Source organism: Camelus dromedarius, chromosome 10 (genome assembly GCF_036321535.1).
Source record: "Camelus dromedarius isolate mCamDro1 chromosome 10, mCamDro1.pat, whole genome shotgun sequence".
In the NCBI taxonomy this organism is placed as follows: domain Eukaryota; kingdom Metazoa; phylum Chordata; class Mammalia; order Artiodactyla; family Camelidae; genus Camelus; species Camelus dromedarius.
This window is the reverse complement of record NC_087445.1, coordinates 71,510,606-71,536,045: the sequence shown is the minus strand read 5'-3', so window position 1 is coordinate 71,536,045 and position 25,440 is coordinate 71,510,606. Positions and strand designations below refer to the sequence as shown.

The 25,440-nt window shown below is 46.0% G+C and overlaps 3 protein-coding genes and 1 non-coding gene across 10 annotated transcripts in view; 2 read left to right on the top strand and 2 right to left on the bottom strand.

The window, feature by feature from the left end:
- LRSAM1 (leucine rich repeat and sterile alpha motif containing 1) overlaps positions 1–3,331 on the bottom strand; it is a 36,025-nt gene extending 32,694 nt beyond the window's left edge. For 2 of the 3 annotated variants that reach the window (XM_010984316.3, XM_064490537.1), the window contains exons 1-5: positions 3,261–3,331; positions 2,734–2,962; positions 989–1,092; positions 624–680; positions 64–108 (exon numbers count right to left, since the gene is read on the bottom strand). In XM_010984316.3, coding sequence (XP_010982618.1) covers positions 64–108; positions 624–680; positions 989–1,060 — 174 coding nt within the window. In that variant the 5' untranslated portion in view covers positions 1,061–1,092; positions 2,734–2,962; positions 3,261–3,331. The remainder of the gene's footprint in view (positions 1–63; positions 109–623; positions 681–988; positions 1,093–2,733; positions 2,963–3,260) is intronic. The other variant, XM_031450499.2, reaches the window with a different exon arrangement.
- Positions 3,332–3,393: 62 nt separating this feature from the next.
- Positions 3,394–7,196, top strand: RPL12 (ribosomal protein L12). The gene is made up of 7 exons (XM_010984317.3): positions 3,394–3,536; positions 4,104–4,177; positions 5,316–5,414; positions 5,746–5,827; positions 6,414–6,500; positions 6,862–6,974; positions 7,148–7,196. Exons 1-7 carry the CDS (start codon positions 3,500–3,502, stop codon positions 7,151–7,153), a joined length of 498 nt encoding a protein of 165 aa, XP_010982619.1. The 5' UTR covers positions 3,394–3,499; the 3' UTR covers positions 7,154–7,196.
- Positions 6,201–6,330, top strand: LOC116152834 (small nucleolar RNA SNORA65). The gene has a single exon (XR_004136538.1). It is a non-coding gene; the product is annotated as a small nucleolar RNA SNORA65 (small nucleolar RNA).
- Positions 7,197–8,782: 1,586 nt separating the features above from the next.
- ZNF79 (zinc finger protein 79) lies at positions 8,783–19,694 on the bottom strand. 5 transcript variants are annotated; one of them, XM_064490535.1, is made up of 6 exons: positions 19,276–19,694; positions 15,861–15,897; positions 15,520–15,605; positions 13,374–13,500; positions 12,754–12,849; positions 8,783–10,055 (listed from the first exon to the last, which is right to left on the bottom strand). In XM_064490535.1, exons 3-6 carry the CDS (start codon positions 15,547–15,549, stop codon positions 8,890–8,892), a joined length of 1,419 nt encoding a protein of 472 aa, XP_064346605.1. In that variant the 5' UTR covers positions 15,550–15,605; positions 15,861–15,897; positions 19,276–19,694; the 3' UTR covers positions 8,783–8,889. The 5 variants fall into 5 exon arrangements, with proteins under 5 accessions (XP_064346605.1, XP_031306358.1, XP_064346606.1 ...); XM_031450498.2 differs by having other exon boundaries at positions 19,342–19,694; XM_064490536.1 differs by lacking the exon at positions 13,374–13,500.
- Positions 19,695–25,440: the final 5,746 nt, after the last annotated feature.

The window sequence follows — 25,440 nt, the reverse complement described above, 5'->3', positions numbered from 1 at the left end:
CACCTGATTTCAAACATGCACACACACAGTAAATAATTCTCTGAAAATGAAGATTCGTCTCACCTTCTTCTGAAGAACTTTGCATGTTGCAAAAGCCCCAAATGGAATCTAAGATAAGATAAAGAAGAGTCAGTACCTCCCTTCCTGGCAGTTTTAAACTTGTTTTCTGAGTGGCACACACGCGAGGGAGAGACGGGGCGGGAGGTGAACGGGCGCTAAGCCTGGGGGAGGCTGGGAGGGATGCTGCTTCAGGTGATCAGCCCTCCCTCCCAATCAGCTGTCGGCTGACTGCGCTGCCCGGCCCTAGCCCACCCATCCCATCCCCTCATGGACACTTTGAGGGGCAAGAGAAAGATCTCTGGTGCTTTGCAAAGGCTGGAGAATCCCAGGCTCTCCCAGTGTCTTAGGAATCTGTGGGTACACTTTCTAGACTCTTTGACTCTTGAAGACTATCTTGAGGCCATAAGAGCATCTCAATTCTTTGGAAAAGAACCAAAATCTAAGGAAATAGCTCTTGATCAGCCTTTTAAAAGCCCCAAGACACACCTGTCTTTCCCAGGGGCATGTGATCCAAGAAAGAAGGGCAGATAAAGATTCAGAGCCGGAACACCACCCCAGTTTACCTCTGAGAGCTCACATTTAGAGATATCAAGAATGTCATCTGCCCCAGCTTCTTTTGCCTAAGGATAAAAAGAATTTTTAAAAAGTGTTCAAGCAAAACATTCTTGCAGAGTGGGCAAACCAGGCAAAGAAACACAGGATTAAGGAGCTTTAAGGGATCACAGACACTATCCGGTTCAGCTAGTCCATTCTGCAAGTGGACCAATGATCTCTGCTTTAACGGGGCTTGAGGTCCAGCAGGGAAGAGAGATAAGCAAGTAATGACAAATGTGATCAGTCTATGGAGGGGAAGTGCAGTGTGGAGTCCTGTTCCCTGGGGCAGAGGTGGAGATGGGGATGGACTCAAAGGAAACCCATTTTCCCTCACCAGACACATCTGGTACTCCAGGCGTTTCCGAGCCTCCTCACTGGGTTTCCGCTTCCGGAAGAAGAGGGGCATCCTTCCTTTTTCCTAGAGCAATCTTCACAGCACTAGGGCACAGGGGAGAAGTTAGGGCCTGGGGAATCTGTCACAGCCCCCCGACACCCAGGACAGGTAGCACAGTAACACAGAGCATGTAGCCGATCTGCTGGACTGTAAGTTCCTTGGAAGCAGGGGCTGTGTCCATCTCAACTGTCACACTGTGCCCTGAGCCTGGTACAGCATGTGCTCAAAACTCTCTGTTCTTTGTTGATGACACAATAAGCAGCAGGATGTGGAAAGAGCACACGGCAAGCCAGGTGACCCGGGTTTGAGCACACATTTGCCCCTGATGCACTGTGAGACCCTGGTATACCCCTTCCCATTCTCTTTTCCACATTAGACAAGGGGATTGATCTGGAGAAGTGTCCTCAGGTCCTTTCCAAGGATGCTCTTTGAGGACTGTCACAGACAATCACTTCTAGCTTCGGAACCACTATTAGAGTGGCATCAGCATACCAAATACTGCCTGGCTTTAGCCAGCCCTGACCTCGACCTTGAGGAACGCAACTACATCATAACCAAAGAGATTTCTCAGCTAAATAAAAATTCGAAAGCAATCCTCAGGCACCTTACCACTCTCACAGTTATTATTTCATTTGATTTTCACACAGCCCTGTTTATAGTTACGGAAGCTGATGCTTGTCAAGTTCAGGGATCTGGTCGTACAGCCTGGATCGTAGCAAAACCAGTCTGGACCTCAGCTCTTTCAAGTCCTGATCCTGTGGAATCTGCCCAACTCCTTGGTGCTTAAAAAACTTAGCACACACTAAGTACACTGTCCTGAACTCAGAAGATAGGTGCTCACTGCCTCTCCAGTACTGGAAAATATCAGCACTTGATACAGGACATTAATAGGCCAGGAAGCAATCATACAGGGAAGCATGGTTAACTGCATCGGCTTTGGGATGAAATATAATTTTTTTCTTTCTTTTTCTTTTTTTTTGTTCAACTGGTTTTGAATCTCAGGTCTGCCACCCACCAACCGTGTCTCCTTGGTTCACCTCTCTGAGCCTCAGTTTCCTCATCTGTAAAGTGTGAGTAATACTGTTACCAACACCTGCTTCTATTTGGATCCAGTGATCTCATGTATGTAAAGCCTGTAGCACAGTACTTGGCACATAATAAGTGTCCAGTAAATGTTAGCCACACAGCACCATACATCTAACTAACGTTTATTCAGGGCTTACTACAATTTAAGGAGCTAGGGAGAAAGGGGCTGGGACCATATGCAGTTCAAGAAGACAGACACCCAGTCCTCAGGGGGAGGGGTAGAGATCACAGGTCTCCACCAACAGGGGCGTGGGCTGTCTGGGGAGCTGGCCAAGCCTGCAGAGTTGGCTCAAGTCCCTTTTATCACCCTATCTGTCTGCAAGGGTGAGGAATAATTTAAAAACCGCCCTCCCTCATCTCTTCCAGATGACCAGCTCTTATCCTTCTGCTCCACAATGAGTAACCCTCCCTCACCTCTTTCCCAATTGCTCTCCCCACATCCTCCCCAATGGCCATCCCTCCTCCTACCCTCTTGGAAGATCAGCTCTTCCTGATCGGTTCCCGGATGTCCACCCTTCATCCATCCCCTCCCCTGACGTCCAGCCCAGATCGGAAGAGCCACACCTATTCTTCCGTGGCTGGAGTGGTCAGTGCCCAACCTTGCTTTGCGGACAGTCAGGACCCTGACGTTCGTTCCCCTGGGTGGACCCGAAGGCAGGCAGATTACTCGTAGGGCTTGGTCATGGACGCGGGGTGGCAGATCCCCCGGCACAGGCCTCGCGGAGCCGGAGTGTGGTCTCCAAATGCAGGAACTCAGGACCGAAACTCAGAATCTCAGAAAGTCATGCAGACCAGGATGACGAAGTCTGAGATCGAGGACTGCAGAATCTTAGAATTGAGTTGGACCGCGTTTAGACTCGAGTAAAATTGTTTTGATAGTGAAAATGCGCACATCATGAGGGAGTCTGGGGATCGCTGTGGCCGTGGGGTCTTGGAATGCGGGTGCGGACCCTCAGGAGAGGGGCGGGGCTCCGGGACTGGGTGACAGGGACTATGGGGTGACCCTCACCACAAGGGAGAATGGTGACCAGCGGGGCCTGGGATCTCAGGAGAAGCCCTCTGTTGTCTGTCTTTCCCGGAAGAACTGCCCCAAACCCCACCTTCCGAGCCCCTAGTCACAGCTCACCGCGATGCCGGGTTCTCCAACCGTCAGCCTCAGGTGCCTGCCCACAAGCAATATGGCAACAAGGGCGTCTCTGAGGCTGGGCGGAGACGGCAGTTATCGCGAGAGCCGCGCTTTCAGGCCTATATCCGGCGTAACTGCCCTTTCTTCCGGCCTTTCGACTTTTGGCTCGGAGGAGGGCGAGGTGCAACTTTCTTCGGTCGTCCCGAATCCGGGTTCATCCGACACCAGCCGCCTCCACCATGCCGCCTAAGTTCGACCCCAACGAGATCAAAGTCGGTGCGTGCTTTAGATGTGGCCGGGGCTACGGGATGGAGCATCCCTCCTCGCATTCCGCCTGGCTTTTGGCCCCCGCCGCATTTTCCTTTCCTACGTCGGGCTTTAGAGCCGCTGCCTCTTAGAGGCACGTCCTTCTGGTGCTGCGTTCAGGGCGCTGTGCGGCCCTGGCCGAGTCTCTTGCTCTTTCTGGGCCTCAGCTTCCCCACGTGTAAATGGGGAGGGAGGACCGGACGACCTGTGGCGCCTTTGCAGCCCGCACGCCTTAGGGTAAGGTTTTTTTTCCCCAGGCGCTTCCTTTAGGCTGGGTTAACTCGCTGTCGGGCTGCCTCCACGCCGGCCCGTTGTGGGCCTGGGCAGCCGTGGCCAAACCAAAGGCCGCTGTCCCACGTGGTGCTTGGAGCCGTCCACACTTTGTGGTGGTGGTGGGGGGGGCTGCCTCGCTCCCCGCTGAGGCTCTTGGAGCGTTCTGAAAAGAGGCAAAAGGTGGTGTGGCCAGGCCCGGAAAGGTGCGGAGTGAGGACTGTGACTTAGGGTTCTTATGGAGCTGCTGATTTTTCTTTCTCCCAGTATACCTGAGGTGCACCGGTGGAGAAGTCGGTGCCACATCTGCCTTGGCTCCAAAGATCGGTCCTCTGGGTCTGGTAAGTTCCTCCTGGAGGGGCGTCTCTAGCATGAGAGCAGACTTAGACTCGGCTTGTACACACACGATCGTCTGAGGTGCCGTTGACATCGGGAGATCGCCCTCCCCGTTCAGACCTCGGAGCCACTGAATGACACGAGCTGCTGTAGAAAGGCTATTTATGAAAATGGAACCTAGTACCTTGAACCTGTAACTTTTCAACATTTGCTAACTGCTTCTCTTAGCCTACCAGTCTACCTGAGGGGCGAGATAGGGGAGGTTTTTGAAGTCAAGAATAGCTTAGTGACACTGCGCAGCCTGCTTAACATGTTTCCTAGGGAAATGGGCATATGGCTGTTGGGAGGATTAAATAAGGTGTGACGTGAGGATCTTGGTAACGTTAGGGTAGCCTGTATTAACTTGGAACATATTTGTTAATATGACCGGCTTTATCTTATGATCAGCCTTATTTACCAGCCTCCCCCTCCATTTTATACTTTTCATTGAACTTCCTTCTTTTTCTTTAAAGAAATATTTTTTTAATGGAAGTGCTGGGAATTGAACCTAGGACCTCATGCATGCTAAGCATGATCTCTACCACTGAGTTATACCCACCCCTGAACTTTGAGTATCATGCCATTATTCCTTGGGCAGTAGTTTCCTGTCCCAAACACTCTCCCACAAGTTTTGCTTAACCAGAGTCTTAACTCTTCCTTGGCCCTTAGCTCAGCTGGCACTCACTGGACATCTCTCCTGTTTGGGGAATTGTAAGGCAGCAGATGTCCAGCCCCATCCCCACAGATAAATTTGGATTAGTCAGACACAGGAACCTGGTGTCTTTAAAGGTCCCCAGGTGATTTGAATGTAAAAGGGTTGAAAATCCCTACATTACCACATAGGCCCTTAGGAGAGGGGATGGGTAGGTAAGGGACTTGGGGTCCATTGTGGTCTTGAGTCTGCAGTTTACAGCCCTGGACAAACTTCAGCCCCAGCCTCATTTTTCCAATTTATATTACAGTGAATAGCCATGCCTTGGTTGGATAGGCACAGTTAGGTGTGTTTTAGAAGCCTTCCTGGTGCTGCCAAGTGAGGACTGGGCAGATTTTCAGATTGGTTTGATTTAGGGCACAGTGTTGACTATATACCTTTTATCTTGACAGTCTCCAAAAAAAGTTGGTGATGACATTGCCAAGGCGACTGGTGATTGGAAGGGTCTGAGGATTACAGTGAAACTGACCATTCAGAACAGACAGGCCCAGGTACTTGGTTTGAGGGAGGGCAGAGGTAGCAACCCTCTGGGATTCCTGGGTAGAAAGTTTTTGCTGACAAGGCCACCTGCCACTTGTGGTGAGCTAAGAGTAATTTCATTTGTGGGGAAGGTTTTGAGATCATGAGCCAAGTATTAACTTTTCACTTTTGAGACACTGGGCAAATCACTTATGTCTCCTGACGAAGGACGTCTCGGGTTGTGAAAATTAACTTCATGTACAGTAAATCCAGTGTCTGGCCCATGGTCTCTGAGAGCCAAGGTGCATTGATCTCATTGGACAGTGGGGTATGGCTCATTCACATTGAGACTCTCTTCTGCAGATTGAGGTGGTACCTTCTGCTTCTGCCCTGATCATCAAAGCCCTCAAGGAACCCCCAAGAGACAGAAAGAAGCAGAAAAACAGTGAGTGGCTTTTTCCCTGATAATTTATGAGTGGCATTGTGTACCCTGTGTTTGATATACAACTGCATGTGCTCCCTTGAATGAAACCTAGGGATGGTACAGGTATTTGATTTCAAGTTGTTACAGAGCCAGGCACTGCCAGAGAACTGCCATGTGGCTCTCCCCAAGCCGTGGTGTGGGACAGATCGCACTTGGTGCTTGCAGGAGGGAAATGTGAGTAGGCAGGGTGAAGAAACAGAAAGCTGAGCAGTAATCAGGAAAGTCGGCTTCTTAGCTGGTTGACAGACTCGATGGACACCTCAGTCACTTCACCTTGTAACAGATAGTCTGTTGTGTATAAGGTTAGCAAAGACTTGATTTTTGTCCCTAGCCACCCGCCACTGCACCTGATCAGTTCTCTATTGGCTGGTGCAATCCAGTGGTGAGCTGATACTAAACCCCAGCTTAGGAAACAGGGTTGTTCTTCATGTGGATGACTCTGTGCCGAAAGCATGGGAACAGCCCAGAAATGGATGAGGGAGGACATTGTGGTCTGCTCTGGCCTCAGCTGGTGACAAAGCTTTTGCTGTTTTTTTCTTTTTCGCAGTTAAGCACAGTGGAAACATCACTTTTGATGAGATTGTCAACATTGCCCGACAGATGCGTCACCGGTCTCTAGCTAGAGAGCTCTCTGGTAAGAGCAGGACAGTATGGAGCCACCGTAATTGTCATACGAGATGAATTCGCTAAGTAGTAGCATTTTCCCACTTACAGGGGACTTTGTAAGGCCTGAAATTGGTGTCTTCTGGGTTTGAAAGAATAGTTTTAAGATTGTGAAGATCGTTTTGGGTTGGGTGTGTTTAATTTGGGTGTATCGAGGGACCCATGGACATTTTGCATTCAGAGCCTTTAAATGGAGCTCTGAATTTTGGATGAGGGGATTGGAGATACTATGCCATGAAATAGTTAATCCTCTCCTTGTATTTCCCTACAGGTATCTGAGGATTAGGAGGAACTGGCAGCCCCTCTGACACTGCCTTTTTTTTTCATTACAGGAACCATTAAGGAGATCCTGGGGACTGCCCAGTCTGTGGGCTGCAATGTTGATGGCCGTCACCCTCACGACATCATAGAGGACATCAACAGTGGTGTGGTGGAATGCCCGGCGGTACGTGGCTTCTGCACTGATTTCATTTGCTTACTTAATAAAAGGTGAAAGCTTGTGGGCGTTTAATGTATCAGAGATACATTAGAAGTTGAAAGTTCTAGAAATGCTCTGTGGGGTTGGGATAAAGTTTCTTTGTCTGTTACTGAGAGGGTTATTTTTTTTCTTTCCCACAGAGTTAACTACAAAGGAAAATGACTTAATAAAGGGTTATTTGACAACCAATGGACTTTTTGATGTGACCTTTTCCTTGGGGGAGCTTAGCCTTTGTTGTCAAATGGTCACTGGGGCCAAGGTGACAACCTGTGGAAGGAGCAGCAGTCTGAGTAACAGGCTCCTTGTGGACAACAGATTATACTCGTTATGGAACTAGCTCAGAAAAGACCTAGGAAGGAAGTTTGCTTTTTGTACACACTCATGGAGCTCATTAGAAAAAATTCTTGGTCAGAAAGAAAACTTGTAGTTTAGCATAGACACAAGGGGAAGGAGCTTTTCACCCCCAAATTTAATTATTTGGTGGGTTGAGGGCTCAGGGCCCATGATTCAGGGCTTTGCTATCCAGTCCAGTGCATAGCTTAAGATGCAGAACCACTGATGCACCTGACCAGACCTTATGAGTCTGACTGATCCTGAGTTAATGTGAAAGTGAGGTTCAAGTTTACTCCTGTCGTCTTAACAGCAGCGTCTGGCCCTACCCGGAACTGGTTTTAGACCAGTAACTGTTTAATGATGCATTCACCTTTCCCAAGCCTCTTGTCTTTCCCTTAGTGGGAGAGTTTACTTTGACTTTCTAGAGCTCATCACTCACTTTAACCTTATTTGATGTGCAATGAGTGAACCTCAGAAACACCTGGGCACTGAAGTACCACCCACCCTAAAGGCTGAGAATGACTTCCCCAAGAGTGTCATTTCCCTGGCATTAAGTCACTTTTTTGCTCCCATTTTGTCAAGTCTCTTGAGGTGGTTTTCAGTTGATACTGGTGCAAGCAGCATTGGTAAACTGCCTTTAGTGGAAAGGACTACCTGAGATCTCCGCAGTGAGGAAGGTTCCAGGACGTGGGGCAAGTCAACTAAGAAATCAAAGGTAGAGACCTTGGGTGATGACCATTAAGTGTCCAACAGTGTCCTTTACAGTAGACCAGTCTTGGGAAGTCTGAAATTAAGCTTACCTAATCAAAAGGCCATGGAAGAACACAGGAGTTTGTAAGTGCTGAGATAAGATCTACACCAGTTGGGTGCAGGAGAGAAAGGAAGCAAGCCAACAGGATAAAGAGCTTGATATAAAAGATACTTGGCTGTCAGGAAGAGGGGAAAGTGAAAATGACCCACCTGCCTGAGCCAGGGAGAGCACGGCTGCCGCCAGGCTCCCCCAGTCTCATCAGCCCTCTGTTAGGGACTCCACTTAAAGGTATGTACCTTACTAGAAAAGACCACTTGCACAGATTGTGTGAACTGTGTCTAGATTTGGCATTAGGGTTTGAGTATTCCTCCCCCATCCCCATTCTAGTGTGTAATTGGCCCTGGAATCCCCTTCCTCACTTGAATTCCCCCCAGATACCTTAGTGGCCCTGCAGTGGAGAATACATGTTCCTGATTCTCCTTTTGTAACAGCTTTCATGCAAGCAGATTACTAGGGCCAGACCGCTGCCAAAATACCTGGCCTTTAAGTAGGAGCCAAGTCCTTCACTCATTCCTTATAAACCAAGGTTTTTGGATTGCTTGCTACATAAAACACTACAACGGTGTAATTGGAGTTGAGCTGTCTATGCTTGCTTAAGATGTTGAGAAATTAGCACCTGAGACCTTCCACATGCAACATGTAAAATGGTGACTATTTTATTAAAGGTGCTTTTGCTTGTGGCTCTGGGCTACAGACTTCAAGTCAGATGTCCCCAGTCCACTCTGGTTATATTCCCAGTTACTCTCCAGCATGGAGTCTCTGATGTCTGATGAAGGCTGAACTACACCTGAAGGCCTTCCCACACACTCTGCATTCATAGGGCTTCACACCAGTGTGAATTCTCTGATGCTGACTAAGGGATGAGCTCTGGTTAAATGCTTTTCCACACTCATTGCACTCGTAGGGTTTTTCGCCTGTGTGAATTATATGATGTCGAATGAGGGCTGAGCTCTCACTGAAGAACTTCCCACATTCATTACATTTATAAGGCTTCTCCCCAGTGTGGGTCTTTTGGTGGATTATAAGGTTTGTACTTTGGCTGAAGGCCTTTCCACACTCACTGCACTTGTAGGGCTTCTCCCCTGTGTGAGTCCTCTGATGGTTTGTGAGGTTTGCGCTCTGGCTAAAGGCCTTCCCACACGCGTTACACCTGTAGGGCTTCTCCCCGGTGTGGATTCTCTGGTGCTGAATAAAGGCTGCGCAGTAGCTGAAGGCCTTCCCGCACTCGCTGCACTTGTAGGGCTTCTCCCCTGTGTGAGTCCTCTGGTGGTTTGTGAGGTTTGCACTGTGTCGGAAGGCCTTCCCACAGTCGCTGCATTCATAAGGCTTCTCTCCAGTGTGAATTCTCTGATGCTGAACAAGTGCTGAACAGTCACTGAAGGCTTTCTCACACTCACTACATTTGTAGGGCTTTTCTCCGGTGTGAGTTCGCTGGTGTTTTGTGAGGTTTGCGTTCTGGCTGAAGGCCCTTCCACACTCGCTACACTTAAAAGGTTTCTCTCCAGTGTGAATCCTCTGGTGCTGAATAAGAGAGGAGCTCTGGCTGAAGGCCTTCCCGCATTCACTGCACTCATACGGCTTCTCCCCAGTGTGGCTCTTCTGATGCTGAGAAAGGGAAGAACAGTAACTGAAGGCTTTGCCGCATTCATTACACATGTACGGCTTCGCTCTGCGAGGTGTAATTATATCCAAATCCTTCCTGAGGCTCTCTGTGTGTGTTTCATGTTTACAGGGTCTCACTTCTGTAGGAACTTTCTGCTGCGGAGAAAGTACTGGTCTCAGATTGCAGCTTTTCCCCAGTTCACTGTTCCTGTGACCTGACTCTGCAGGGGGCAGCTCTACACTTGTGTCTTGGAATGATTCTTTGGAAATGTGTTGCTCAGGTGGTGACTCAATCTTCCAGTCTGAAAAAAATTTAGAAGAGCAATTTATTTGTTTGGTGGAAGAAGATAGAACTGAAATACATAAGGTTGACGGAGTCTGGCTGAGGTCTTATGCAGACAAGTTCAACGCTTCACTCCCTTCTCCCCAAACGCTTCTGTTCTAAACCAGAAATAATGACCAGATGGCTTTTCAGAGACATAAGCACACTTCGCTCCCTTTCCTAAACTGCAACCTTGAACCTCTGCCTCAGATGCACTCCTCTCCTGTGCTTTTGCCAAGTACTGGGTGCCTCAAGCTGTCTTAAGTCACAATTCTCAGTGTGGTTTTGGGTAACTTGCTTACCAGGTTTGATATCCCAAACCAAGTATACCCAAAACAGAACTGCTGACTTTCCCTTTCAAGCCAGTGTCTTTGTCAGTCTTCCCATCTATCCATCTGCTCAGGCCAGGGACATCCTTAATGCCTCTGTCCCTCACGTCCAGGTCACTAGCGAGTCCTATTGGCTTTAACACCCAAGTCAGTCCTGACTCCTCCTTACCAGCCACCATCATCTCACTGGAATGTCCTAACTGGTCTCCCTGTTTCTAGTCTTTAAAGTCCAGTCTCCACGTTATCTTTTCAAACACAAATCAAATATTGTCCCTTCCTTGCTCAAAACCTTCAATGGCTACCTATCTTTCCATCTGAATAAAATCTGAACCCTTACATGATCTGTGCCCTGCTTACTATCCCTTGATTACTGAGTCCTAGGGGCTTATGATCCTAACACAAGCCAAGCTCATTCCCAACTCAAAGCCTCAACACATGCTGTGGCCCAGAATGTTCCTCCTCCAGATCCTTACATGCCTGTCTCATTCTCTTCCTTCAGGTCTCAGCTCCAATGTCACCTCCTCAAAGTGGTCTTTCCTATTCATCGATCTAGAGTGGCCAGCCACCACCTGGACTCCCACCCCCCTAGCACTCATCACTGTCTAGCAGTGTGTCAGGTGTTCCGTTTATTCATTTTCTTTCTTTTCCTCACTAGGATGTAAGCAGGGGCTACATCATGTTCTCTGATGCACCTCCAGTAGCTAAAACAATGCCAGGAATGTACCAAGCAGTGAGGGCAAGGCACTTCAAAGACTGGGGCCTGTCACTGTGCGAGGAGTGGGATGGAATGAGAGAGGGCCCTGAAACCAGCCAATGGAGGCACAGCGATGCCCAGGATGCTCTGTGGGCCTCAGAGCAGAGATGTAACACCACAGAAGTATTTAAGTTACTCTAATAGCCAAATTTAAAACTCCAACTACTTCACTATCACAGAATTAATACAGCTCTACATCACTGACAACTTTTTTTTCATACATAATAACTTATAAAATGAGACAGGTTTTGTTAACCACATTTTTTTAGATATAGAAACAGATACCACATAACTTAGTGGTTTACTCTGAATCCATGTAGTTATTAATGCATAGCAGGCTAGGACCTGGCTACGTCTCTCATGGGTCCATATCCAAAGTTGCTTCCACACTAACACTCTATACCTCAGAGCACAGATCCTTGGTGGTAACATGTTCCCAACTTCTATTTTTAATAACACGGTGATTTGAATCTTCTTCAGTAACCTTTTTAGGATCTTGAACTGCTCTGTGATGAAACCTTTCCCCAGAAAACTGCAGTATTGCCATAAAACACTGCATTCAATTTCTGAAGTTCCAGGGCCGTGGGTTCAGGTTAAAAGGCGCTGTGTAGCAAATATGGTGCGTGGGGACGCGGGGGGCCTCGGGAGAAGGAAGCAGCAGGAAGGGTGCGGCTCCCCGTAAGGGGAAGTACTTCAGCAAGTCCGCGCGGTGCCTGGGCATAACGCGGGCTGAGGTAACAGGTGGCAGGCTGCTTAGAAAGAGGGCAGGATGGGAAGGAGAAGAGGGTTCAGATGACCTGTGCAGAAAGTAAGCCAGGGGCTTTGTTTTCATTGTCCTACAGCAACAATAATTATAGTCACTAAAAATACGGAGCATTAGGCTGTATTTTTGGAAAAATTTAAAACTTCATCACCTTAAAGTTGTTAAGTTCATTTGTACCCGATGCTTTAAGTTTCAAAATATTGTAAGTGGCTGAAACCGCAGGCCCTGCCAGAAGTCACACATGTGCAAGGGCTGAAATATGAAGGTGGGGGTGAAATGAGCAACCTAAGGTGAGTAGCAAGAGGCCCACACTGGTTTCCCTTGCTTTTGTCTTTCCCGGGTTTCTTAGTATCAGCCCTTCAGAAAGTTGAGGCATGGCCGTGAAGAGGAGGGGTGGGGGTGCAGAATCCAGTAAGGAGTCAGAAAGGGGAGTAGCAGCAGGTGTCACAGCTGGAGGTACGGGTATGGGGGGGCACCTGACACCCCCAGTGAGGTAACCTGAAGCAGGGAGTGTGCTAGGCCAGCAAAGAGGACCCTCATTCTCCCAGAAGCCAGCATTACCACCTGCGCTCCACCTCCCAGCCTGGCGAGACTGAGGAAACGGCGTGGAAGAGAGGGCACTGGAGTCTGACCTTGCTTCAAACCCCTATGTCACTTTCTAGCTGTGAGGCTCTGAACCAGTGAGTTAGCCTCTCAGCTTTATATTCCTCAACTATAAAATGGGGATAATAATATTTCCCTCACGAGTTGTTAAAATAATCAAATGCACTAACACAGTTCAGAAGGGCTCTTGCTCCCGAGACACTCACTGGCTCAGTGTGTGCGCACTTACCTGGACAGGTACTCCTTAGGCCTTCTCTCTCCAGCATCCATGAGCCTTCCCTTTGTTCCAACTGGGAGTTCATTACAGGCTGGGAGACTGGAAGTCCTATAAGGGGAAAAATGTGCTTTAGAGATTTGTACTAAGTACAAATAGCCACCCAGAACTCGGGAGTGGAAATAGGGCATTCATTTCACTCATTCAACAAATACTGAGCAATGACTTGGTGCCGGGCACTAGGGGACGCAGCACTAAGACAGATATGATACCAAGGTCTTGGTAGAACATTTCTGAAAAGAGCTGAAGAAACAGCCTCAAGGAAGGGTCAAGCCAGGGAGTTAAGCAAGCCCACAAAGCAAGCTATTTAGGAACTTGGTGAATATGGAGGAACTGGCCTAGAGGTTACCGGACCTTGCCTTGGAAGTAAGAAATGGGGGAGGGCACAGCTTTGGGGGGAACAAAATGAAACTGCCTATTTCCCAACCCAGAATGCAGAGACCTATCAATGGGGGACGAGGAAGAATAAATACTATCCCTCTGGTGCATCAGAGCAATTTGGGATCACTTAACACTGGGAAATGCCACAGATTTTCAGACTTGAGCAAATTTTGAATTTTAAATGGTTTCCTTACCCAGGAGGACCAGGTTTCTGGACTCTTCTGGTATCCCCTCCATGAACCTGTTCCTCAGAGCAGGGACCGAGCGCCTCCACCCTTCCTGGGTAAATGCTACAGCCACACTGCTGAAAGGCGTGCAGTCCTGGAACAACAAGCACATTCCTTCTTGCCCAGTGGCCCGAGAAGGGAGGTGGAAGTGATGGGGTGGGGCGGTTGGGGCTCCGGGTGTGTTGCCAAGCAGGCCTAAAAAGGGTCTTTGAAAGGACTCAGGATAGTTTCAGAAAAGCCTTTATTAATCACTTCCTTTGTGCCTAACACTAGACTGGACTATTGACACACAAAAATAAATAAAACACAGTCTCTCTTGTTTCTTTATAATTCTGGCAGACTTTAAATACAAACAGAAGAAAATATGTATATATATGAGCAGTACTTGGGCAGAAACTAACAGGTGCTTGGGAATTAAAAGAGCCAATATAGAAAAAGCAAAATTAGAATGTGTGAGTTTATGCAACAAGGAATCAGCTCCAAATTAGAAAAGAAATGTGAATGATTAAATGTTTTCAGAACATTTGATAAATATTCACATGAACTCAGACATCACACAGTACAGCAGGAGAGCCAGGCACGTATGTAACCACCTGTAATAATGTGTCAAAGAGATGGACAGACTAGTAACCAGGATAACAGAAGAGGAATCCTAGAGGGAGGGTAGGGGCAGGACAATCAGGGAAGACCACAGAGAGAAGGAAATCACCAAGCTGGCCTTGAAGGAAAAGGTTCCTCAGATGGAGACAGAGAAGGATATCCAAGGTAGGGGAGGCATCATGAGCAAAGGCATGGAGGCGAGAAAGTCTCTGTCTGTTTTCAGCTTAGGAAATGGCACCTCCACGCACCTAGTTGTCCCTGTCAGACACCTGGGTGTTATCGTCCCCTTGCCTGCAGCTCCCCACAAATCAACTGCCTATTCATTCTCCCTCTTCACTATCACTAGCATTCACCCCCTTCTCTCCATGCCCCTGGCCACTGCCTTGTTTTAAGCCAGCATCATTTCCCAGATTATAACTAGTCTCCTGATTCTAATTTTACCTGTCCTTCCAATCCATCTTTCACATTGAGAAATGCATTAAATGGGACAAAGAGCATCATTTTTAAAAACCATGAAATGGGTAAAACATTTGGGTAATTTTTAATAATTAAGAGAGTAAAATCCACTGTGAACATACAAGTGTCATGAACCAAATAACAAATATACAGTTGATAAAGAAAAAACTGTAGGAAGTACAAGGAGAAATTTAAAACATTATAGTTAAGAGAGATGTTAAACAACTCAGCTGTTGACAAAGTTAATACAAAACAAAGAGTATGAGAGAAATGAGTAATTTAATACAGTTGAGCTAATAGAGCTGACAAACCCTACACCCTGCGATCACACAATACCTGGATATTGTGTGTTGAGAAGAGACACAAACTTTATCTCCATGGAGCACAGACCAGCTGATTGTGCAGACAAGAAACCAAAGTCACAATTTTGGCATATCTAAAAAAATAAAGACCCTCGCAAAACCTTTCAATATATATAAACAAAACGGAAGAAAATGAATTAGGGATTCAACTCAATAAAAAAAAAATAAATTTAAAAATAAATCTAAGGAAAGCAGAAGCAAAAAAACTACGAAAAAATTTTAATAAAAGAGTAGAACTGATGAGGAAATTCAAGTGCAGACTTCCTAAAAGTGAAAATAGACCAAGACCTAGTCTAGTCAAGGGGGAAAAAAAAAAAAAGAAAAAAAAAGATAGTTCTTACCCTCATAGGACTGTGCAATGGAATTTATTAGATATAATTCTGTAGAATACTCCTAATGAAATGGGGAAAATATTAATCAAATTCTACTAAGTGGAAATAAAAATGATGTTACAAAGCAAAACACACCCATTTTAGGAAAACATTAAAAAAAATGACTGAAAGGATACAAAATGTTAAGTGTTATTTCTTTGTGGGATTAAAGGTGATTTTGGGGGGGGTGTATTGTCCATATTTTTCAGGTTTTCTACAATGAACATGAATTCCTTATGTAATTAAAAACCCAAAACACTCTTAATATTAAAAAAAGAAAAAAAAAAAAAAGCGGCTACCTCTCAGAGTAAATTTCTAACTTACTTGGGGCCCAGCTGCGAGACCAGCTGCCATTCCTTCCTCTTCTGTGCCTTCCTCTTGGGGAAGGGCAGGATCCGGAGATGGTGGCTCTGGAAAAAGAGAAAGAAACCAATGAGGCATAAAACTACAGCTCACCAAGCTAGAAAGTGTTACTTTCTCACTCTGAAGAGACCACTCAAACAACATCACAAGCTCCAGGGCTCACTAAGGCTGAATCTGCAGACCTGCAGTGGGATAAAAGTTTCCCATTCTTCTTCCTACCTTGGAAGTTCCACCAATTCACTCAGACATAGGGAGGCATTAAAGTGTAACAGACTCTCAAGTATTCCGGATCCACCACTTACCAGCAGTGTGCAAATCATGTGACCTCACTTTTCTGATCTGTAAAACGGGAATAATAATCCCTTGTAAGGTTGCTGTGAAGATTTAAATACAGACAAAGCAGCTGACAAAATGCCTAGCGTGTGCGTATATAGCTTACAACTATTACCAATTACTTAGTTCTTTGGAGAAAATGGCTCTGCAAATTTAAGACATTTGCTTAATCAAAACAAGAGGTAATGACCAAGTGGGATTCATCCCAGAAACGCAAGGTTGGTCCAGCACATGAAAATCAATTGATATAAAATGTGATACTAATATAAAAGAAAAAACCCCACATGATTATCTCGACAAACACCAAAAAGGCCATTTTACAAACTTGACACCTTTCATGATAAAACATACCCAATAAACTAGGAACAGAAGGGAACTTCCTCAACACAATAAGAGGCATTTACGAAAAACTCAGAGCTGCAGACTGATGCTTTCCCCCCAAGATCAGGAACAAGACAAGGATGTGTGCTTTTGCCATTTCTATTCAGTATGATACTGGATGTTCTAGCCAGAGCAATTAGGAAAAAACAAACAAACAAACAGAAGGCATCCAGATTGGAAAGGAAGAATTTAAACTACCTTATTCACGAATGGCATGGTTTTGCATATAGAAAATCCTAAGGAATCCACAGAAAAACTATCACAGCTAAACAAGTTTGCAGGACACGACATGAATATATAACAAAAAGACAACTCACTTAAAAATGGGCAAAGGATTGAAAGTTCTCCAGTTGTATTTCTATACACTAATAATGAACAATCCAAAGATGAAATTAAGAAAACAATTCCATTTACAAGAGCATTAAAAGAATAAAATGCCTAGGAATAAATTGAACAAAGGAAGTGCAAGACATCACACTGAAAACTACCAAACATTGTTAAAGGAAATTACAGAAGATCTAAATAAATAGAAAGACATCCCACATTCATGGATTGGAAGACATTAATCTTGTTTTCCAATACTCACCAAATTAGTTTACAGAGTCAATGCAACCCCTATCAAATTCCCAGCTGGCTTTTTTTTTTTTAACAAAAACTTATAAGCTCATCCTAAAATTCATGTGGAAATGGAAGGGATACAGAATAGCCAAACAATCTGGAAAAAGGAGAACAAAAGCAGGAGGCCTCATATTCATGATGTCAAAACTTTCTACAAAGCAATAGTAATTAAAAAAATATGGTACAGGTATAAAGATCAATGGAGAAGAACTGAGAGTCCAGAAATAAACCCACAGATTAATGGACAATTGATTTTCAACAAGAGTGCCAAGAAATTAAATTTCAAAAAAACATAGCTGGGACAACTGTATATCTGCATGCAAAAGAATGAAGCTGAACTCCTACCTTGCATCATATAAAAAGAAAACCTCACAATGAATCAAAGACTTAAATGAAAAAGCTAAAACTCGTAGAATAATATATAAATAGAAATCTTTATGACCTCTGATTAGGCAACGGGTTTCCTAGACATGACATCAAAAGCACAAGCAAAATGAAAAACTAAATTGGATTTCATCAAAATTAAAAACTTTGTGCTTCAAAGGACAGTATCAAGAAAGTGAAAAGATCTGCAAATCATATATATTCTAGGGTCTAGTATCCAAAATATATAAAGAATTCTATTAAAAACTCAACAAAGAAAGACAAATAACCCAACTTAAAAATGGGCAGTGGATTTGAATAGATATTTCTCTAAGCAAGATACAAACAGCCAATAAGTATAAGGAAAGATGCTCAACATCACTAGTCACTGGAGAAATGCATAGCAAACCATTATGAGATACCACTTCACACCCACTAAATGGCTAAAATAAAAAAGATGGGGAAAAAAAGTGCTGATGAAGATGCAGAGAAACTGAAACCCACACATACTGGGAACGTAAAATGGTTCAGCCACCGTGGAAAAAAGTTTGGCAGTTCCTCAGAAAGTTAAACAGAGTTACCAAAGTTACCAGTTATTTAGTAATTCCTCTCCTAGGTATATACCGGAGAGAAATGAAAACATGTCTACACAAAAACTTGTGCATGCATATTCACAGCATTATTCATAATAGCCCAAATGTCCATCAACTGATGAATAGAGAAAACATGGTATAACCCATATAATGGAATATCATTCAGCCACAAAAAGGAATGAAGCACATTCCTCCTGTTACAACATGGATGAACCCTGAAACATTACACTAAGTGAAAGAAGCCAGACTCATATATTGTATGATTCTATTTTTGTGAAATGTCCAGAATAGGCAAATTCATAGGGACAGAAAGTAGATTAATGGTTGCCAGGGACTAGGGGGAAGGGGGAATGGAGAGTAATACCAGTTTCTTTTTGGGGTGATGAAAATATCCTGGAACTAAATAGTGGTGATGATTGCATACTCTGTGAATATACTAAAAGCCACTGGATTGTATACTTTAAAAGTGAACATTGTAGCATAGCATGTGAATTATATCTCAATTTAAGAAAAAAGTAGAGGTAGTGTAGTCCTCAAAAATAATTCAAAAAAAGTAAACAGGTCTGGTCCTAGTACAGATTCAAGTTACTGAGTTGTACCTAACCACTATACTTACATCCCTCTTTGGTAATATGGGGAGGATAACCATTCTGGTTGTGTTCCCAGGTCTCTGAGGGAAGACAGCACGAAATGCTGGATGTGAACTTGCACCTGAAGACTGATAGGCCAATTCAGGGACCCCTTGATCTAGGGGAGGATGGGCCTCAGTGGTTAAGATTACACACACACATTTGTTCTGTTCTGTAAAGCGTTCAAGGTGCTTTCAAAAACGTCATTTTATTTGATGCTTACAGTTCTTAGAAGTGAACGAGGTAGTTAACGTTATTTTCCCTTCTCCTCCACGAACAAACACAGGTTAAGAGAACTGACTGGTATCTCACAGCTTAAACAGGAATCCTAGCCTCCCGATTCTAAATCCCCAGGACCCTCCACGATTTCACAATCCAACTGGGTTGAACCCGCCCTCACTATCAGGTAAAGCCAACAGGCTCCCATTCCGAGCATCCCTGGCTGCTTCCAGAAAGGCTGGAAGATCAGAAGCAATAGAGAAGGCCCTCGGTACGTCCCATTTTCATTGCCAGGGCCCATTTCTCTCTACTTTCTAATGCCATGGGTGCATCAACAGATCGGAGTAAGGGATAGGATACTCAGAGATGATCCAGGCCTGAGCGCCTCCAACCTTTCTGACCCCGGGATTCTTTATTCAAAATAGGATCGTCCCACGGAGGTGTGTATAGCTCATCGGTAGAGCGCATGCTTAGCATGAACGAGGTCCTGGGTTCAATCCCCAGTACCTCCATAAAAAAAAAAAAAAAAAAAAAAAACCGTACTCAAGCACTTGTGGAAAGGATAACTGCAGAGTTCTCACCCGGGTCACACAGCAGTATCAGCGGGCAAGCTGGAAGCCATAAACCGCTCCACCAGTCCTTCTCACCTCCTTCCTCCAGCATTTGTGTCCCACCTAGCGCCACCGCCTCCCAGCTGTTCTCTGTCAGCGTCGCTTCACTGAAGGTCCAGCCCCGCTCTGGCTCTTCCCTCAGGCCTCTCCCCTCAAAGGCCGGGTCTGAATCTGCGGTGCTGAGCCGGGTCGGGCCTGTCCAGCCCGGTCTTTCACTGTCTGCTCAGCCACAGCCAGGTCACGGCTCAGGAGCCTGCGGTGCAACAGACAACTCGGTCTTCAGCAGAACACCTAGAGAAAAAGCCGCTTCCGGCTACGCGAAAAAGCTACCGGATACCGCCACCTGCACGAGCTTACACACTGCGGTCGCAGGCCCAGCTCCCCGGCCAAAGAGGACGCGCCTGAATAACGCAACTTCCGGTCATGCGCACATGCCTCCCTGCCCCACCGGACTCCATTTCCCAGAAATCTCTGGGTTCTGGTCCTGGTCAAAGCTCTGTCTCGGTGCCAGGTTGTGACCCGCGCCCCTTCGTGGACTGTATTTCCCAGAGAGCTACCCCCTGTTCTTGCTCCAAGAATTTATTATCATCACGCTTTGTTGCACATGCTTTTCAGGTCCACCGAATCCGATGACTGGGGCCTCGGACAGGAAGAGACTTGGCCGCGAAAGATCGTGTGAGGATCCTGGCAGCCGTGGTTTTAGCGCAGGCGCACCTACTTTCTCAACTCTGAAGGGCCAAGGACTCCGGTTCACTGAGGTTCTCTCTCTCGGCCTTCTGCTCAGGGCCCAGCCCCAGTTACCTTCATGGTCCTCTTGAGCCCTCCTGAACGTTTGGGAGGAGTAAAGGAAATGAGGGCCTCAGTGTGAACAGGGCAGCTACAGGTGGGGTTGGAACGCTCAAAGTATAAAAATCTGTCAGCAGGAAAGAACTTCAGTAGTTTCAGGAGCAAAAGCACACTTTAGTGATGTTAGATCAGAACTGTTGCGAGAGGAGATTTCAGAAAATTCATCCCTTGGAGTCTTCCGTACTGCACCAGGGACTATTTCAAGGGGTTTCCTAAGAGCATTGATGAAATTTCCTAAGCCTGTTGAAAATTCTTTCACTCCTTGGAAGTCAAGCAGGGTGGAGGTATAGCTCAATGGTAGAGTGCGTGCTTAGCACGCACAAGGTCTTGGATTCAATCCCCAGTACCTCCATTAAAAACAAACAAACAAACCTAGTCCCCCCTTACTAACAAAAACAACAAAAACAGGGGTTGGGGTGGGTATAGCTCAGTGGTAGAGTGCATGTCTAGCATGCGCAAGGTCCTGGGTTCAATCCCCAGTACCTCCATTAAATTTTTTTTTTTTTTTTTGTAAAGAAGAAAAAAAGAAAATCAAAACAATTTTCTGATGCCCAATTCAGTTTTAGAGGCATTGTGACGTTAAGGATATATGAATGCATTACCTGGGAAGGAGAAATGAGTTTGGGGTGTCCTAAGCCTCTTTAAATTTTGTACTAACACTGTCCCTTTCAGCCACAGCTGGTAGTGTTTTTTTTTTTTTTTTTCCAGTATAATTCTAATATAACTCTAAATTTGTGGGCCTTCTGTAAATCTTACTGGGATTGACTCCATTAGGCAAGGTACAGCCACAGACATCTTTGAGATAAGCTGTTCTCTACTTTGGGCTTCTGCAATTTTAGGCTTACAACCTTGAAGGTCAGAAGTCTGAGATGGATCTCACTGGGCTGCAATCAAGGTGTCTGCAAGACTATGTTCCTTCTGGAGGCTCTAGGGGGAGAATCGGTTTCCTTTTTTTTTTTTTTTTTTTTTTCCAGCTTCCAGAAGATGCCTACACTCTTTGGCTAGTGGCCTCCAGCTGGTGTCTTCTGCTCACAGCACAGGCCCAGCAGGTGCTAAATCCATAATGACCACTAGGTGGATAGCAGGGGGCTTTCAGCCTTAGTCTTGCGAACCCACCCATGGCCACTGGGAGGTAGCAGAGTGCTTCATACTTTGGCTTATGCAATTCCACTCATGGCCACTGGGTGGCGTTAGGGCATTTCTTGCCTCAGGTTCTCAGAAGCCAGGATTCTCCTGGAAGCTGTTCTGGGGGTGGGTGTGGGAGTTGGGCGGATGTTGGTTGGTAGCGCACATTTGTATCCTGAGCTGGGTAAAGCACAATTTCTGCTGCACCTGTCTTCTGGGGATGTTTCACGCTGCCCCACTTCACATGGTCCTGTGCCTGATGCTGCTGGGCAGGGCTCCTGGGGTAGATACAGGACTGTCGGCTGGGGCTGGTTCTTGGTCCCTGAAGCATCTTGTGTTCTGATGGGAGGGACTCAAGGGAATGTAAAGGGACCTCTGAAGATCCTGTGTGCCCACAGTCCTTGGCACCTGTAAGTAGGTGCTGGTAGCAATCAGAGGTGGTGGTATGGGTAGGAGTTGCTGAGGGAGTTGGGTAGGAAATAGAATATAAGAGAAAAACCTGTAAAGATTTCAAATATCCCCTTATGAAGCACCCCTCGGGCCTCACACCAGCCTTGCATGCAGCTCCCTATCTCCACCACAACCTGCCACCCTCGCCTGCACGGCCTTACCACAACCAGCAGCTAAACTGGTTGGGCACTTACTCAGTGCGCTCCTCAGTTCTAAGTGCTTTACATAATCACCTCCTTTCATCCTCATAATAACCCCATGAGAAAGAGCATCATTATGCCCATTTTAAAGATGAATAAACTGAGGCTTAGGGAGGTTAAGTGACTTGTCCAGGTCACACAGGCAGTGAGGAATACAATTAGAATTTGAACCAACCCCACAGTTCTGACTCACCACACTGCACTGGCTCCCAGCCTCTGGATTAGAGAGGAGAGAGGCCAAAGTAGGGTTGAAGCCACAGTGATGTTTCTCGCCCACATGTTTAACCATCTCCCTTGGAGGCTGGGGGCTTGGCCCTCCCCCACCTTCCCTTGGTCCTTTGCCAGCCCCCGTTTGCAGAGGCTGGGGATGGACAAGCAGGAGCTGGGAGCAGCCTTGCTTGAAGTGCCAGTCTTCCACCAGGTGGCTGAGAGTGGGTGGCCTGGGCAGAGACTGTGTTTCAGGGAGGGTCAGCCACTTGCCCAGGCCCTCTGTGTCTGTCGTACTGAGTCCGATGTGCATGTGAGCAGCACAGGGGCCAAGGCTGTCCCAGTCATTCGACACCTAATTTGTGCCTGAACCTGCCTGAAGGTCCTGCTCCCTGGTCTTTGGTGTCGACTCACTGGGAACAGACTGAGATGGTGGGGGAGAGGCAGGCGCCTCCAAAACACAGCGAGTGCATGACCTTCTGGGGTGAAGTCTCACAGGGCGCACAGGCAGCCTTAACAAAGCATACCCTCTTCAACCAGCAATTACACCCTTAAGGTTTTACCCTAAGGAAACTGGTCGCCTATCTCTGTACAGCTCTCTCTAGTTCTCCCTCCCTAACTCTGTATCTCCATCACCTCTGTATCAGTTTTCTAGGGCTCACAGAACAAATACCGTGGACCGAACGGCTGAAGCAGCAGAAATTCACTTCACTGTTCCAGAAGCTGGAAGACCAAGAACGAGGCGCTGGCCGTGGTGGCTGGCTTTCCTCTGAGGCCCCTCCTTGCCTTGTAAATGACCATCTTCTCCCTGTGTCTTCACGTGGTCTTTCCTCTGTGAGTCTGTCCTAAACTTTTTTTTTTAAGAACACCAGTCAGATTAGGCCCCACCCTTATGAGCTCATTTTAGCTTAATTATCTCTTTAAAGGCCTTCTCTCCAAGCATAGTCACATTCTAAGGCACCGAGTGTTGGGACTTTAACATGAGTTTGGGAGGACCCAGTCCAGCCTGGAACAGCCTCCATGTTTATCTCCATTTCCATCGTCACCATCACCTCCACCTCTATTCTCCGTCTTGTCTCCAGCACCATCATTGTTCTGTTATCAACGCCATCTCTCATCTCTCCTCTAGTTCATCTCTGTTATCTCTTCTCTCATTTTTCTCTAAATCTAATCTACATAACAGCAGAATCAATATGCAAAAAAATTGGAAACAATCTACATGTGGAACAATGTGGGTTGATTTAAGTTCTGATATATTTATATGCCAAAATAATCCTAAATTCAACCAATATTTGAGCGCCTACTCTTTGCCCCACACCGTGACTCGAATGGCAAACAAATACTTCAGATTCATTAAAAGAGTGAAGAAATCTTCCATTTCAAGCTGGTGGACTGAAGTTACACATTTACCTCCTTGTCTCTTCCTCCAATTCCCACTGAAATGAAGGTGAAGGTGTAAAAAAGGGGACAGAACCGAGAGAAGGAAGGTAAGGAGGGTAAACAGCAGCTTTTGCAATTAACCCCTTAGTTCTTCACTCCTGAACGTGGACAGCCAGATCTCACTAGATGTCCGAGACAGACCAGCGACGTAAGAGAGAAGGACCAGATAAACAACCAGACCCAGCTGATTCCAGAGGGAATCAGATCAGACAACTTTCACAAAATTAAAATATATAAGGAGTTCTGTTTATAATAGTGAATACTAAGTCTTTTTGAGGATGTGGAGCAACTGGAACTCTCCTCCACTCCTGGTGGGAATGCGCAATGGTACAAGCAGTTTGGAAAACAATTTGGCAACTTCTTAAAACAGTTCAACATCAACTTACCATATGGCCTGTTATTCCCTCCACATAAAGACTTGCATGCACATGTCTATGGCAGCTTTATTCATAACAGCCAAAAATTGGAACTAGTTCAAATGTCCAATGGACTACTACTCAACAGCGGAAAGAAATGAACCGTGATGTATGCAGCAACCTGGATGAGCCTAAAAACACTAAGTTGAAGAAGCCGGACACAAAAGACTACAAACTATATGATCCCATTTTTTATGAAAGTTGAGAAAAGCTAAAACCAGAGGGACAGAACACATCTGCGGTTGCCAGGGCCACAGCTGTACAAGGAGATTGCCTGCAAAGGGATGCAAGGGAACATTTTGAGGTGATGAAAATGTCCTGTGTCTCAGCAGGGGAGAGTACAGCTCAGTGGTACAGCACATGCTTAGCAGACACAAGGTCCTGGGTTCAATCCCCAGTACCTCCTCTAAAAACAAATAGATAAGTTGACGTAACTACCCCCCCCAAATTTAAAAAAATTAAAAAAAAAATGCCCTATGTCTCTGTTGTAGTGGTGGGTACATGGCTGTGTACATTTGACCTAAGTCATCAAACTTCATACCTACAGTTGAATTTTATGGTATGTAAGTAATGCTTAATATATTTCATTTTTAAGGTGAAAATATGTATTCTCAGAGAAACCCAAAAGGCATTCCACCAAAAAGAAAAGTACAGGATGCTACAGAAAAGGAACAGGGAATAAGAGAATTTAAATGACTATCCAAACAGCAATCAAAAGAAAGCTGGGGTGGTTATACTGATACCAGACAAAGTAGACCTCATGACAAGGAATCTTACCAGGGATAAAGATGGTCATTCAAAATGGTAAAGGACAAAGCAATCAGGAGACTGTAACTACCCTGAATGCGCAGGCACCTACTGGAGCCCCAAGGTGCATAAAGCAAAACCCGACAGAACTGCAAAGAGCGAAAGATGCACATTTACAGGTGGAGACTTCAACACCTCTCTCTCAGTTACTGATACAACAGGCGGACAGAAAGTCAGTAAGGATGTCAAAGACCTAAACCAAGCTACTGAACGACTTGATCTAATTGACATTTGCAGAACACTCCACCCAACAATGGCAGAATGCAGTTCACAACTCAGTGAGTGGACTTCAACGCAGGCACTAAGGTTGATGTGTGGTTATCAACATGAAGATGTGCCTGTACGTGGATGTGACCTCACTTCTGGAAGGTCCCAAGGCACCTGGATTTTGCTGCAGTTGAAAGCTGTCCTGTGTCTTACTTAGCACGTTTCACTGAAATCAGAGCAGCTACTGCGGGATCTTTCAGAAACTGAACCCAGGGTCCTGCTCTCCCCACTGCTCTGCCCTGGACCACACTGCACTTCCACTCCCCTTCCCTCTGGTCTCATTACAAAGCTTTCTATAAGATGCCAAGGTGGGCACATGCCGGGACTGTGCAACCCGAGACATGAGTAAAACAGGTTGAGGAATGGGAGGTACGGTG

Coding starts and splice junctions, on each gene's coding strand:
- RPL12 (XM_010984317.3), top strand. CDS start 3,500: ATGCCGCCTAAGTTCGACCCCAACGAGATCAAAGTCG. Junction 3,537..4,103: donor CCCCAACGAGATCAAAGTCG/GTGCGTGCTTTA, acceptor TCTTTCTCCCAG/TATACCTGAGGTGCACCGGT. Junction 4,178..5,315: donor AGATCGGTCCTCTGGGTCTG/GTAAGTTCCTCC, acceptor TTATCTTGACAG/TCTCCAAAAAAAGTTGGTGA.
- ZNF79 (XM_010984318.3), bottom strand. CDS start 19,357: ATGCTGGAGGAAGGAGGTGAGAAGGACTGGTGGAGCGGTTTATGGCTT. Junction 13,501..15,519: donor GTCTCGCAGCTGGGCCCCAA/GTAAGTTAGAAA, acceptor TTGTTGTTCCAG/GACTGCACGCCTTTCAGCAG. Junction 12,850..13,373: donor CAGAAACCTGGTCCTCCTGG/GTAAGGAAACCA, acceptor TTCCCCTTATAG/GACTTCCAGTCTCCCAGCCT.